This window comes from Podarcis erhardii (assembly GCF_964252035.2).
Source record: "Podarcis erhardii genome assembly, chromosome: 6".
Lineage (NCBI taxonomy): Eukaryota > Metazoa > Chordata > Lepidosauria > Squamata > Lacertidae > Podarcis > Podarcis erhardii.
In genome coordinates, this window is record NC_138510.1 from 53058125 (window position 1) to 53072933 (window position 14809).

The 14809-nt window shown below is 42.3% G+C and overlaps 1 protein-coding gene and 1 long non-coding RNA gene across 3 annotated transcripts; one reads left to right on the forward strand and one right to left on the reverse strand.

Annotated features, from left to right (window-relative positions):
• The first annotated feature begins 1962 nt into the window (after window positions 1-1962).
• Window positions 1963-14685, forward strand: BEST4 (bestrophin 4). 2 transcript variants are annotated; one of them, XM_081868264.1, is made up of 10 exons: window positions 1963-2015; window positions 4883-5067; window positions 6433-6527; window positions 8431-8664; window positions 8867-9021; window positions 9093-9170; window positions 9619-9792; window positions 10785-10865; window positions 11709-11863; window positions 12344-14685. In XM_081868264.1, exons 2-10 carry the CDS (start codon window positions 4916-4918, stop codon window positions 12762-12764), a joined length of 1545 nt encoding a protein of 514 aa, XP_081724390.1. In that variant the 5' UTR covers window positions 1963-2015; window positions 4883-4915; the 3' UTR covers window positions 12765-14685. The 2 variants fall into 2 exon arrangements, with proteins under 2 accessions (XP_081724390.1, XP_081724391.1); XM_081868265.1 differs by lacking the exon at window positions 1963-2015 and having other exon boundaries at window positions 3727-5067.
• LOC309345319 lies at window positions 9442-11792 on the reverse strand. The gene is made up of 2 exons (XR_014158187.1): window positions 11662-11792; window positions 9442-9682 (listed from the first exon to the last, which is right to left on the reverse strand). It is a non-coding gene; the product is annotated as an uncharacterized lncRNA (long non-coding RNA).
• Window positions 14686-14809: the final 124 nt, after the last annotated feature.

A 14809-nucleotide genomic window follows, 5' to 3' on the forward strand; every position in this document is an offset into this window, starting at 1 on the left:
CGGAACTGGCTGGGGGAAATAATTCATTGTAATTTTGAAAGGCATTACTTACATTATCCAACAATCTTTAGATAGCTGAACTCTGAAACAAGAGGGACAGGTAGGGAACAGGTGAGTGCTTTAATCCTGAAGAAGAACTGAAAAATTTGATTTAGATCAGCAACATGCTGCTTATGACAAATACTGCCTTGTACAGAGTCAGGCCATTTGTCTATCTACCTCAGTACTGTCCCTGCTGGCTGGCAGTGGCTTTCCATGGTTTCAGAAAAGGAACAATCGCAGCCTTACCTGGAGATGCTGTGGACTGAACTTTGGGACCTTCTGCCTCAACTCTGCTACTGAACTACGACCCTTCCCTAAAGCAAATGAGAAAGCTCTCTTGAAGGATGGATTTACAAGCAGCAATAACCATTGCCATCCAAGCCTACATCCCCGTGGGATAAATTACTTCTTTATGACACCGCAGAGCTGTAAATTCATTATCTGTGTAAAGTCCAGCTATGTTTCCCAGGGGAATTCTCACAGAGGATATATTTCATCCATTCTTCAGAGCCAACTGTTAGCAACAAGTTACTATGACATGGTGTGAAATGGGAATCAATGAACAATGATGTAGGTCTCCTGCAGGCAGGTGTTTCTGAGCTAATGCTCCTTGTTCTCTCCTCTTCTCTGTTTCTGGCACCAGGCTGTCTGATGCAGGTTAATGCACAGCCCTTTTGTAGATGTCCAGTGAGTGAGCATGTGGATGAGGGAGGAACTGTGATCAGATCCACTGTGTCTTCCCTTTCTGCTATTATTTTATTATGGTTCCCCCCCCCCCATCTTTTCATCCAAATATCACAAGAAAACAAAAATTCCTTTAGTGCCGAAATCATAAGGAACATTAACATTCTTTGGCTGAAACCCTGGTCACTCATTAATGGAGATCCAGAAAAGCTAAGATCACAGCAATGCACTGACAATACACACCTATTTATGTGGCTATGTTCTTTATGCACATAGACACATGCTCATCCTGTAAAGTGTGACGAGTGCCTAAGGCTGCAGCTGGAGATCAGCTTCTCACAATGACGATTGTGTTAGTTTGGAATTGTGGAAACCTTACCAGAATAAACACAGCACATGACTGCATGATCTGTACAGACAAGAGCACACATGGCTTGGAGTAGTATTGATGTGATATACATTACAGACATACCTGGTGTCTTGAAGCATCAGTAGTCTTTAAGGTTTTGTTTACTTATTTATTTAACATAATTCATATACTGCTTGATTGTCGTAAAACCTCAAGTGAGTTTACAAAAAATATTAAAAATTAAAGTTAAAAGCAGGTCTTTAACTACTTTAAAGTAGTTCAAAAACTACTTTAAAGCAGCAAAAACTAAACAACAATGAGAACACATGTAACTTCTACACGTCTGCATAAGCCTGCCTAAACAAAAATATTTTAAGCAGGCATTGGAAAGAGGACAGTGAAAGTGTCAATAGGCAGGGAGTTCTAAAGTGCCACACTAAAAGATCGGTTTCTTAGAGAATGAGTACTGTATGGCAGATGTAGCAGTGCCAGTTCTGCAGAGCAAAACACTCAAGTGGGCATATATAGGGTAAGGCGATCCCGCAAGTAAACTAGACCCAACTTGCTAAGTTCTAATAGTAACACATTGAACTTGGTCCGATTTAGAGGCAGGCCTGCTATAAAAATGGTGGGAGAGAGAAGAGAACACTATCTTAAGCTCTTTAGGAAAAAAGGTGAGGTGTAAATGTCATAAATAAATTAGAATGGAATTTCCATCTATGGCTTAATTTTCACAAAAGTAAATTATAACCATGAACATCACATAGGCATTTACACAGTTCCCTGTTCTTGGGCTACTAACAGCCCACCATCAATCATTCTGAGCAGTCTAGTTTATTTACCATGAGTAAGATATTTAAAGGAAGTGGGTAGCAGCTTTTCTTCTTTCTCTGCATTAGTGAGACAGTTATAACCAGCCTCAACTGAACTCCCAGGACAGGTAAGAAGTTCTAGCTTCTTTTCATCAGGGAGGTATTGTCACTTTGTGGTTGCCACTCCACCCTTCCACTCTGCCCTAAGCAAAGCTCCTGTGCCTTTATTGACTGAATGGCAGTAGAAACCTAACAGTGACAGCAATAGTTTTATCTAATGCTGCTCATGCCTGCTGAATATCCACTTAGTAAGCCAAAGGCAGAGGAGCTCTCTCTCACACGCAGCAGCTCCAGCGCTGGGCTGGCCATGCAACCAGCCTTTCCTTTCTCCATGTGTCCCGGCAGCTGTCTTGCTCAAGATTGCCTATAATTCTGAGACTCACAATGCAAGTCTAAGCATGTTTACCCCAAAATAAGGCCCTCTGGTTTCAATGGGACTTACTCCATTGTAAGTGTGCCTAGGATTACGGCCTATGGAAAGTCATCTTATGCTGCCTTCTATGTTTTTGTGGACTTCCAAATCCGAGTTACTCTCTCGTCTCCTCCTATTTACCTTCTTAGGTCACCCCCTGGTTCACCTCCACTGTTGTTTCTCAGTATCTCTCCAGACATGAGTAGTAGTATTAGGGCTGCCATACGTCCGGAATTTCCTGGAAATATCTGGGATTCGGCTGTCAAAAATAGTGTCCGAGAGCAAAGTTTGAAAATTGGTCAAAATGTCCAATAGCAGCCCATATCAGAAGTGTAGATTTTTTGTGAATTTCCCCCAAAATAGCTTCAAATGTTTTTGGGAGATTTTGCTCAACAGTTTTTTGTGTCCGGTTTTCACTTTTTGAAATATGGCAACCCTTTAGCTGTAATCCCTGGCAACGGTGTAAAAGCTGAGGCTTGCTTTGCTACCACATTAGCAGTTCCTGCCCCCTTGAGATTGCCATTACCTGTTCACTCACTTTTTATAGAACACCCATATGATGATGATCTCAGTTCATTGCGTTCTAGTGTTTTCTGTGTAGTCCTCTATGGTTTCTTCCATAGCCAGTTTTCTTGCAATTTTCTTTTGGTAATAAAATTCAATGGCAGCACCAGCTTGACCTGTGTGGACAGGCAATGCAGGACTGAGGCTTTTAACTGTTCTTGTGCCTTTAATTAAACCCTTCCTGTTTTATTGCTTTCCAATGAACAGGAGTCGGGAATTAGTGATAAATTGCATATATATCCACCATTGAAAAGCCTCTATTACTTGTCTCATGCAGGAGGCTCTAATTACTGCTTTCTTCTCCTCATTTCTTTTAATTGTAGTGAAATCTCACATGGGAAGCACTCATTTCAGTAGTGTTTTATTGACACCTTTATTGGCTGTATACTTTTTTATTGGGTACATGTCACCTCCAGGATCTGACACCCCCCCCCTTGCCTATGCATACCTGTTGCTGGGGAACAACCCTGAGAGAGGACTGTTGCTCTCATGTCTTGCTTCTGGGCCTCCCATGAGCCTGTTTGGGAAACAGAATAGTGGACTAGATGGGCCATTTGCCTGATCCTGCAGGACTCTGATTATGTTCCTATCACAGTAAAAATACAGGTCCTTGATTTTGTTTAGTTCTTATGCCACAAGAACTATTATGTCTATTCTATTCTTTTTATATATACTTTTATTGCGCTTTAAACAAATACAGATAAATATAAACAACCAAAATTACAAAAGAAAAATCCTTAATAATAATAATAATAATGGAAAAAGCTAAAAAAAAAACTACAAAAAATATCAAAGTACATGGCATAAAACATAAGCTATTATGGGAAAGAAAAAAGAAAAAAAGGAAATTTCCTCGAGGAAGGGGCCACTCACATGTTGCACACATGCCAACGCTCTTTGGGAAGATTGCAAAACATGTTATGTGGTGGGACTCCTTTTCCTGTATAATTCTGCTGCTAGGCCATGGAGAACTGCCATTTATTTGGATCACCAGAAAAGAACTGTTGCCCCTCAAGCTGATGGGTAATTGTGAAAATGTGGCTAGAAAAAGGTCAGATTATCTGGATGTAAGTAATGGGTGCAATTAGTGGCCCTTGAATAAGTCCCTTGAATAAGGCAAGCACACACTATCAAAACAGCTTGTGCACAGCCAGGGCTTTTTTCAGCCAGAACTTGCCGGAACTCTGTTTCTGCGCCTCTCAGGTGGGTGCCAGAAAACAAAGGAGGCAGGCGTGATGAGTTCCAGCCACCTCTTTTTCTAGAAAAATAGCACTGTGCAAAACCATTCCTGCAGAAGATCTCATGGTGAAGTAAATGGCCTTTCTGATATGTGATTAATTCTTTGTACTGGCAATCAACATTTAAGCAGGGCCATCTTGGCAAACTACTATGTAAAATCACCCAAAACCTTAGATGTCTTCAAGTGATGTAAAATGCTAACTTCACTTGCCGCTGCTGTATAAAAGTGACAGCAGCACTAGGACCCACCTGGATGGGCCGTCCCACAATGCCACACTCTGACGGAAGACCCCTTCCTCAGACTGAGGTCCAGGCTGCTCACACTGCCACCACTTTGTCAACGAGGAATGGGTGAGTGACAACCCTTCCCTCAGAATAATGCCTGGAGTGCTCTTACAGGTACTTTGTTAGCAGCAGGTGGGTGATCAATTCAGCAGTTGATCAGCTGAGCAGGTGAAGGCGGAAGGGAAGAAGAGTGGTGAACAGATCGTACAGTAGCTCCAGTGACCCGCTGGCTGACCAATCATTCGCAGGCAGCTCTATGGGCGGGAGATTTGGCCCACGATTCACCGCCTCTCCCAGTTTGTTGCCTGAGCCCTGTGGCTCAATGCAGCTCCTGGTAGATCCAGCCCTGCACTTAGCTTCCCATAATCAAGGTGGCAGGAGAGAAAAGAGAAGTGATATTTTCCTCCCTGGGTGTTATTTCTCTCTGTGTCTCAGCTGCTGCCTGCATGAGGCATAGACAAGGCAGCCATGACAGTCTCCTACACCTTGAAAGTGGCCAATGCTCGCTTTGGGGGCTTCTCCAAGCTACTTTTTCGTTGGAAAGGGAGCATCTACAAGCTGCTCTACAAGGAGTTCATTGTCTTCGTCTTGCTTTACGGAACACTAAGTGTCATCTACCGGTAAGTTGGCAATATCCTGTTTAATGGAATGAAACCTCTCCAGGGGGACATAGTTAAAGACGTCTGAAATGGTTGAAGAACGTAAAATTGCTCTTCTTTTTTTAGGAGCGTTCAGTGTTGTGGTACTTTTGCTCTCAACTTTCAGAGGTTCATTACCAATCTGCTTGCCCCACTTTAAACCAACCTCAGAATTACACTGTTTAGTGGGAAGGAAGGCTTCCAGGGGTGACTTTCTTGCTGGGCCTTTCTCTCCATTACAATTGCATTCCACGCAGTCCACCAGGTCATTTATATGGGGATGGCTTTCCAGGCTTTCTTCCCATCACAATCATGCTCTTTCCAGACCACCAAATGGGCTGCAAGGAGACCAAATACATGGTGCTCCCCACCCCCCTGCCACCCCTGAAGCAAAATTTGGCAGTGCTCAAGGGGCAAATTTGGCTGTGGGAGGCAGACTGAATACCTGCAGTGGGCTGCACAGATGGCCTTCAAAGGGCTATGGGTTGTCCTCATGTGTTTTAAATATTGTGTTTTTAATATTTTGTTGGGAGCCACCCAGACTGGGCCAGCCCAGTCATATGGGAGACATATAAATAAAATAATAGTAATAGTAATCATTCTAGTAAATAAATCAAATTGTTCTAACATTCAGGAGAATCTGTTTCCCCTGAACATTATTAGTTGGCCAGGATGGGTGAGTGGGGTATTGTTGGATTCTGCTGAGAAGGGTAGAGCTTAGACTACAGAGACTGCCACATTTATGCCTAGAGGCTCATGCCCTGCAACCCATAAATGACTTAAGCCCCAAATATCTGCAAGACCACCAATGTCAGAATTGATGGAGTGTTTAAATCAGCAGAGTCCTCTTGGTAGGGCTTTGAGGGTTTGAAGGGTACCACCTTCCCAAGAAGGCATTATCTGTAGCAACCCCTAAGTTGTGGAGGTCCCACCCCACAGGGGTGTGTCTGGCATGTTCTTTATATAGCTCTTAGCAAATGCTGAAGATACATCTCTGTACCCTGGCCTTTGATATCAGTGCTGTGTATTTTTGGGACTATTCCTATGACTGCAATTTGTTTTAGCTGTTTTTAATACAGAATTTTAAATAGTTGTAACCAGCCCTAGGACCTGCTAGTGAAATCTGTTGGAGGTGGTATTAGTTGTTGTTGTTTTTGTTGTTTTAATATTCCTTGTATCCTTGAAAGAATCCTATTGTTTGCCATAGTGACAGTTATTTTGGTACTTAACCAAGCAGAGGGATTGCTTTGGCAGGGACAGAGAAGAGCCCTGGCTTCTGTTTAATTGAAGAAGAATGTTTATATCATGAGAGAGTTCAAGCCTGTTATTCTTCCCCATCTCCTGTAGTCACCTTCTGAATGTGGATCAGAAACGTCTCTTTGCAAAGGTGGCTGAATACTGCAACCGCTCAACTGACCTCATCCCTCTGTCCTTCGTCCTAGGTATGATTATGTACCTGCTCTTGATAGGAGGCCTTGTTGCTATGGTTTCTTGATTGCTTGCTTTAATTAAGGCCAGATGCATACATTTGGCAAAAGCCCCTTTAATCTTTCGATTGCACAGAATCCCAAATTATTTCCCATTGGGAGGTACCACAAATCAGTGGCAGAGCTCATGGTATGCATCCAGGAGTGAATGAGGAGTCAGATGATCTGAAGGACTCTTGCCATAGACTACTCTAAAAGTCTTGCTCTGAATTACTGCGGAGGCTGACCCTGATTTTTGTGTGTGTGCGTGTGTGAAAGTGAGATAGATGCAGCAAACACCACATCACGAAAAAAGAAATGTGAGTGGTGTCACAAAACGAAAAAAGGAAAGTTAAAAAGTAGGAGGTGGATAATTAAAATGGAAAAGGAAGTGACAGCTTGACAGGTGAGAGTGTTTATGTCTAAATGATGTACAGCTAGGGCTGCAAAAATGCACAATGAACATGCCTGACTCTCCTGAGTAAACAGACCTAGTTTTTGCATTAGAAGTGTCTATATCATAAATGCAAGCCTAAATTGATCTGCTTAAAAATGATTCCCTTATGAATTTTCATTGCCTTTGCAAAACTTTCCTGTAAAAAGGTCAACTAAAGTAAAACTGCAGTTCTCCCTAGCCTGTTGACTCGCTATTCCTAGAAGGAAGGCATTGGAAGGAGTAAACAATGACTGTCCACGTGGGCCAGGTGTTCTTTCAAGCTTCCAAGAAGCCTATATCATGCCATAGCAAGCATTGGAAGGGAAGGGTAAGATGGGACAACCCTTCTATTAGGCAGATGGGGCAGCTGCCTCAGGCAGAAGATACTGATGACTAAGGACCAGAGGTGAAGTGTTGGAAGGCAGAGATCTGTGTGTACCATGGGGCCTGCCCTGCACTTCCTAAGCTAGCCTTCAGGCATGGTTGAGGTTGCTGGCACATCAGTACTGTTGTTGACTCTGTTTCCGTACATGCAATATGCAGGTGAGGTGGGAAGAGGAACCCTCTTGTTCTTTGTCTGGATGGGAAACATACCATTTTTTTCCCTCATAGGAAAGCTTCAAAAAGGGAAAATGGGAGGGCAGGGGGGAACCCAGTGGTTTTGAATGTGTTGATCTTTTGTTAATATGTGCAAATATAGATAAGAGCAAGGGTTGGTTTTGCTTCCATGTCTGCCAGAATCTCTGAATATTGATAAATATGACTCTTTGCACTTCCCTGTTTTGTATGTCTGCTGTTTAGTTTTTGACTCAGCCACAGCCTGAAAAATTCTCTTATTTCTTTCCAAGAGTGTTAACTCTTTTAAAAAGAGTGAAATTTCAGCAGATAAGATCAGTACTCAATTGAAGATTATGACAAATCCTAAGCACCCTGGCAATTTCCTAGAGAAATGGTTCCCACCATTAACATGTGTGGACTCTTTGAAGGATTTTTGTAAACAAACTGCCTCTAAATTGTGATTGCAGACTTCTGCATTAAGTATTAAAGAATTTTATTTGCCTAACAAGAAATAGCAAGCTATGAGGTACACAGTATACTGAAACTTTTCATTACCAAATTCTAAATGTAAAAAATAATTTGACAACTTCATAAATCTTTAATTTTGTAGCTTTCATAAATGTTTTTGCTTCTTTTGTAAAGATGACCAACCAACAAAAAGGGGAGTGAAATTTTGTCTTGTGTCATACAGATAAGTTCTTTCACAATTCCTTACCAAAGTATTTGACAAGTTAAGCAACTCCTAGAGCTCAAATGGGTAGAATGTTTCTGCTCTCAGTGCCAACGTGCTAAAATGGCAGCAGTTCATTATGCCTGATGACTTTGCCTCATGCTCTCTCACTGTCTCCAAGTCCTCATCCCTCATCCATCTCTCTCTCCTGGCAGGTTTCTATGTCACACTGATCGTGAACCGCTGGTGGGCGCAGTATACCAGCATTCCTCTGCCAGACCAGCTCATGTGCGTCATTTCCAGCAATGTGCATGGGAAGGATGACAAGGGCCGCATCTTGCGCCGCACTCTCATCCGTTACGCCAACCTCTCCTCTGTGCTCATCTTGCGCTCAGTCAGTGCTAGAGTCCTTAAGAGATTCCCCACTATGGACCACTTAGTTGAAGCTGGTGAGTTTAACTTGGGGAAAGGAACAGGATGGTCTGGGAGTCTACTTTTATTAGTCTTTCTAAGGTGCCACAGGGATCAAGAGATTATTCCACCAGAACTTAGTATGACCCAGTGTCACTGACTGGTGGCCCCTGAACCTCTTCCCAGTATCAAGGAGCAGATGGAGAAGCAGTGCTCCAACTTTCCCTTGCTCTCTTGCAGGTTTCATGACACAAGATGAGCGTAAGAAGTTTGAGAGTCACTACTCAGACTTCAACAAGTATTGGATCCCTTGTGTGTGGTTCACTAATCTAGCAGCCCAAGCCAGGCGGGAAGGAAGGATCCGGGATGACGTGGCACTCAGATTGCTCATAGATGTAAGTATTGCAATGGAATTGCTTTACCAGCTGTGCAAACGTGAAATAACCACCTGTCTTTCTCTATCCAGGAACTGAACCTCTACCGCTCCAAATGCAGCATGCTTTTCCACTATGACTGGATAAGCATCCCCTTGGTGTACACACAGGTGAGCAAGGAGCACTCCACATCCTCGGGATACTCTTGCACATCTCAATGCTCATCTCTCAGTAGCAGTTTTGTTCCTACAAGTAGACTAAAGGTTACTTTTCCCATACACTTTCTAAATCTCTCTCTTGGTGCATCTCCACAGCACAACTCTACTTAGTTTCATTTAACATCTCATTTTTTTATTGCAGAAGAAAGGAACAAGTTTCCAGCTCCAAAATATTTGATGTTCGTTGGGAAACAGCTGACTAACAAGCTGGGAAATAGATCAGTTCGTGAAAGTGCCAGTTTAGTTGTTTTTGAATTGGTAGGGTGCGCAGGACATGCTAGCGCATAATGTGCAGACCTCCTGTACTGTAGGAGAATGTTTTGGTTTCCACAATGAAAAGCATAGTTCCACGATGCTCTCTTGAAACCCTGGCAAATGTTTAACAGCCACTTCTCCACAGGTGGTCACCATTGCTGTCTATTCCTTCTTTGCTTTGTGTGTGATTGGGCGTCAGTTCCTACAACCTGTGGACCCAAGTCAAAACAAAACCATGACAAAAAAAGATGAGGACCTAGATCTGTATGTTCCCTTACCTACTCTTCTACAGTTCTTCTTCTATGCTGGTTGGCTGAAGGTAAGGATGTTGGCTCCCATTTTCCATGCAGATGGCTTCATCTGACTTGATCTTCAGTCTTCAAATTATAAGAGATGGGGTGCTGAGACAGAGTTGGTGTGAGCATCAGTGAGTCCCATGCATTGTTTGAACCAGATGGGAAGATTCAGGGGCGCAAGAGGCTGTCCCCATCTGCAGATTCTGTCCCTTCTGGATTTTACAGTACTGAAAAGAGAAGTGGGTTGGGGGTGTTCTTCCATTCCAGCCTCAATTCCACTCTCCCTGACATTGAGTCAGCATCCTGACTGAGCATGTGCAATCCTCGTTGGACTGGTTTATTGTGGTTCCTCCCCTTATGGTCCCTTATCCTGAAGGTCTTTTAAACCTTTGCACACTGTAAGGTTCCCCCAGCCTGCTGTTACCTCTCCTTGTAGCAGGGTGATGATGATTTGCCTACACAAACAACACTCACAGCCTAAATGCTGGAAATAAAGGGAGCAAAGACTTGCAACAGAAGGTGCAAGTCAGATGCTCACATGAAGAAGTAAACTGTTCTGATTGTGGATGCTCAGTCTCCAGCCTTTGTTTACTGGGGAAGGTCTGCAGAGGACTTCTGCTTGTGCCCACTGGAGTAGAGTCCTCCATAAGATCAAGGGCCCCAGTAAATCGCAATGGGGGCGGTTTCGTGCACATGGGGATGCTAAAGGGTTGCATGTGCAACACGCCACCCACCCCATTCGCAGTTTGAACATTTGTGTGTTCAGGCATGAACATGGCTAAAATACAGCAGCTTCACTGTTTAATACTTTTTAATCACATCAAAGCAGAATGCTTTGCAATGTTTGTCTCTGTTTTCCAGAGAATGCCATTGGCAGTGAAGACAAGCTAGATGAGACTGTGCTTAGAAGGGCTGCCTGCTAAAATTTACAAAAAAGGATAGCCCTAATGCCACTCAGTTCCCTCCCACATTCAAATATGGAATATTCATATGCTACACCTTTCTTTTCCTATAGGTGGCAGAGCAGATAATTAATCCCTTCGGAGAGGATGACGATGACTTTGAAACTAACAAATTGATAGACAGGAACCTTCAAGTGAGTCTGTTTAAAACAAAGGCCTAGTCACACTTCACACAGGTATATCCAGCATACAACTTGGCGCCCTGGGTGTTTGGGTATTTTTTCATATAACGCTTAATGACTGCCATGCTGGCCTGAAAAATCTGGTAAGCTATTTGTCATCTATACTGTTCTACCTCTGTGTATACCTTCTTTCCCATTTCTGCTCTCCAGTCTGAACCTTTAACGTTCTCTAAACTTTTTATGCAAAGCAATGGATGCAAAATAGACCATATATCAAAGAATCAATTGTCTTTACCCACATGCTGAATATAGCGCCCTGAATATTCAGTTTGTCTATTAATGCTCCCCTTCCCACACTTTTGACAGGATACTTTCCTTGATAGTACACAAAATCCCCTTGTAGGCTTGGACATAAACCAGTTCACCTTTTATTGGGACAACCAATTGCTTACTTCAAATCTCTAGTAACACACAGAAAAAGTGGCACTTAGAGTGAGGCAATTTGTCCTTTTTGTAGTATCATGAGGAGCATTCTAAGATCTTGTTAATTGGATCTTTTTCCCCTGGTTATTAAATGATTTTTGTTTTACAGATCTGCAAGTCACTTTGAGACTTGTACAAAGCAATGAATAAATGTAATCAATCTTAGTAATACAGGTATAAAGGGTGCAACTGTCGATCTGAGACAGAAGCATTTTTATTTAGCTGCCTCTTATATTGCTGGTGTTCTTTTGATACTTTTTCCTATTGAGAACCTTGTGTTAAAGCACAACTGTAATTAAAGCACAATTGTAATTAAAGCAATTACAAGTCTTATGCAGGTCTTTGATGAGAAATATTCCTTTGTCTGCTCAGGTGTCTTTGCTTTCAGTGGATGACATGTATCAGAACTTACCACCAACTGGAAAAGACAAATACTGGAATGAATCTACAGCTCAGCCCCCGTACACAATTGCCACAGTGGCAGAGACCTTGAAACCTTCCTTCATGGGTTCTACCTTTGACATGCGGTAAGTTCAGCTATGTTGCCATGGCAAAAGGCTGACAACCTGAGCCTGGCAACTTTGCCAAATACAATCTCTTCCATCAGCTATAAGGGAGGGGACCATTTTCCTGGATTGCATTTTACCATCTCAGCCTTTACTTATAGAGCTTTTACAATTAGCCCTGAATCCAGTGTTAAGAGGGAATATTTACACAATGCATAATGAACACAGGATGCATACTGTGAGCAACAGGGCCACATCCAAAAATTGCAAAGTGGCCTAATCCAATCCTGGTTAGCTTACAGGCCCAACCACTTTTTAGAGATACAAGAACCTACAATATCAGATCATTTGGTAAGATTGTATGAATGCATCCACCCCACTGTTGCATCATTTTCCTTTGAATTTCATAGTAGGAAATCTGACCATTCTGATGGTATGGGCTAATTTCAGTGCTTCAATCAGGTGTATGTTTACTTCACCCAGTCTGTTCCCCTTCTGCAGGATGAGTGATGACCCAGAGCAGAGCCAGCAGGTGGAAGCATCACCCAGCATGAGCCGCATTCAGACTCCCCTGCTCAACCGCTTCCTCACTGCAGCTGCCTCTCCTGCAGTCAGCCTCAAAAATTTTGGCAAGGGCAGTCGGATTCAGCATCCCCAGCTACTGCGCCTAAGGACTGAGGGCACTTTCCCCTCTTCCAGCCCCAGCTTCTATCGCAGGGAAGATCCTGAAGCAGTTGGTCGCATTGACGAAGAAGACATGGAAGATGAAGAGACCAGACTTAGTGAAACCTCCTCCCCTGGCTCCCACCTCAAAGTCCCCCATAAGAAGACAAACACTGAGAATCTGAGAAAAGAGCTGCCCAGCATTACAGTGGTGGAGCCCCCAGATGAGATCAGTATCAGTGACCAACCATCTAACTAAGGCCCAATCCTTTTAAGGCAGAATTTAGGACTAATGTCCCACTCAAGCCACACAGGTCCAGTATATACAAGAGAAACTTGCCCTATCTAAACATGCATACATCAAGGGATAAAAACACTAATGCCAAAGATTTGCAGCTGCCCATTCTCATACTGAAAGCCACGCACTCAAAATAGGAAGAAAGTACTGACATATGAACACACATAGAAACATCATCCTTTTACCTAGCAGGGTTGTCCTTGAACAGGTAAAAAAAAGCTTGAATAAACAGGTACTTGCAGTGATGCAGCTTTTTGGAATCAGCACTCAGTTGAAGAGTTAATTTAGTTTATTTTATTTATATTTATCAAACAAATCTAAGAAATGTTAATTTTACATACTGTATAAATAGCTGAAAGGTTTTTTCAATAGAGAAATGTGTGTGGTTAAACTGAAATGTCGGAGGAAATTCTAGGGAAGCACAATGAAACAAATTCAAAGCTTACTTTCAAAATGTTTATTGTAAGGCTGCAATCCTATACTTATTTACCTGAGTTAATGAACTCAAAATAATTTACTTCTGAGTAAGCATGTACAGGATTACTCTCTCCCTCCTCCTATTAGTATAAATATGCATATTTATTAGTAAATAGGTCAATGGGGCTTACTTCTTAGTAAGCATATTTGAAAGTGCAGCCTGAGAAGGGGCTATGAATGAAGGCATTGAAATCTGACCATATGAGCATTCCTAGAGCTATACACACAAAATAACTTAGGATAATCTCCTGAATAAAAGTTAACTCCAACTTTGATTTTAGACTATTACTGTAAAATTTTAGTAGTGGGATGAGCACTGTATCTAGCTGCATATGCTTTCTGTAAAGTTATGTGGAAGTCTGGAGATTTGCTATCTGTCCAAACCCATATAAGCAAGCCATTTATTTGTCTGGTATGTTCTTAGAGATCCATGCTCCCATTCATAGAACTGGTCCTTACCCTCTCAAACTGATGAAAATGTATCTTGTTAGAAGATAGTATTGTTCCCAGCCTTCGAAAGGACCAGACTTTTGGAAAGAGGCCTGGCCCTTCTGCTAGAAGGGAGTTAATCTTGCACTGGAATGAGACCAGAATGTCACGAAGAAGACAATCTAGACACTTAGCAGTGCACCAGTTGTTTTGTCGCTAAATGTAAAAAATTCAACTAACAGCTTCCAATTTGGGCAGTTCAACTGCCAACAACAAACGCATTAATAATTTTCTCAGCTTCCATTCATTAATACCCTGTGCACATACCTAATCATTAGAAATATATGCTATGCATTGGAAGAGGATGAAGGCTCTGAAAATCTGTTCTCCATGGGGCCACCAAAAGCAGGATATTTTGAAGTGCACACTACAAAGCTCATGTTGCAAGGGAACTGGGAGAACAAATAGAAGACAACACACCTGTGCTGCTGACATTTATAGCGCCATACTATATAATGAGAGTTCATCATACCTAAGTATAGAGCTTCAACCCTATTCAGGGAAACATAACAATTATTAACTTTAAGACTTGGGCAATTTAGCAAAGACGTAAATGCAAAGCAAAACTTTGCTGCTTTTATACTAGAGTACTCAACACACAAATGAAACAACCATGGCAGATTGATGGTCATTAAGTCCTTAGTTACTTATATACTATTCTAAACAAAAGTGAACCCACACCCCCTCAATGCATGTTCAAGGGAGTAGTATTAGTTGGCATGCCTGATGGCATTTGGAGACTACCAATTCTACACCGTGAAGAATCCCGTTCAGCAATACCTGCCTGCCAAAATCACAGCTCTAAGGGTGGCATTTTAGTATAGTGGTAAGGAAAAGCCTGACCCTACCATTACAACAGCATGTGCTTTTTAAGGCGGATGACGCTTCCAAGTCAAACAACTTTCACTCATTTTTTTTTAAAAAAAACCTTCCATACAAGCATACTTAGTGTGAATACACTAGCTCCTAAACAGGAGGAAGCAACTGCTCCCTGGGTTTTTAGTATCAATGTAGAACAGCAGCTAAACAAATGTCTGGCC

Bases quoted from the DNA above. Each gene is read 5' to 3' on its own strand.
- BEST4 (XM_081868264.1), top strand. From the start codon at position 4,916: ATGACAGTCTCCTACACCTTGAAAGTGGCCAATGCTCGCTTTGGGGGC. The intron at 9,022-9,092 runs GTAAGTATTGCA...TTCTCTATCCAG, and splicing joins CACTCAGATTGCTCATAGAT to GAACTGAACCTCTACCGCTC. The intron at 9,793-10,784 runs GTAAGGATGTTG...CTTTTCCTATAG, and splicing joins TCTATGCTGGTTGGCTGAAG to GTGGCAGAGCAGATAATTAA.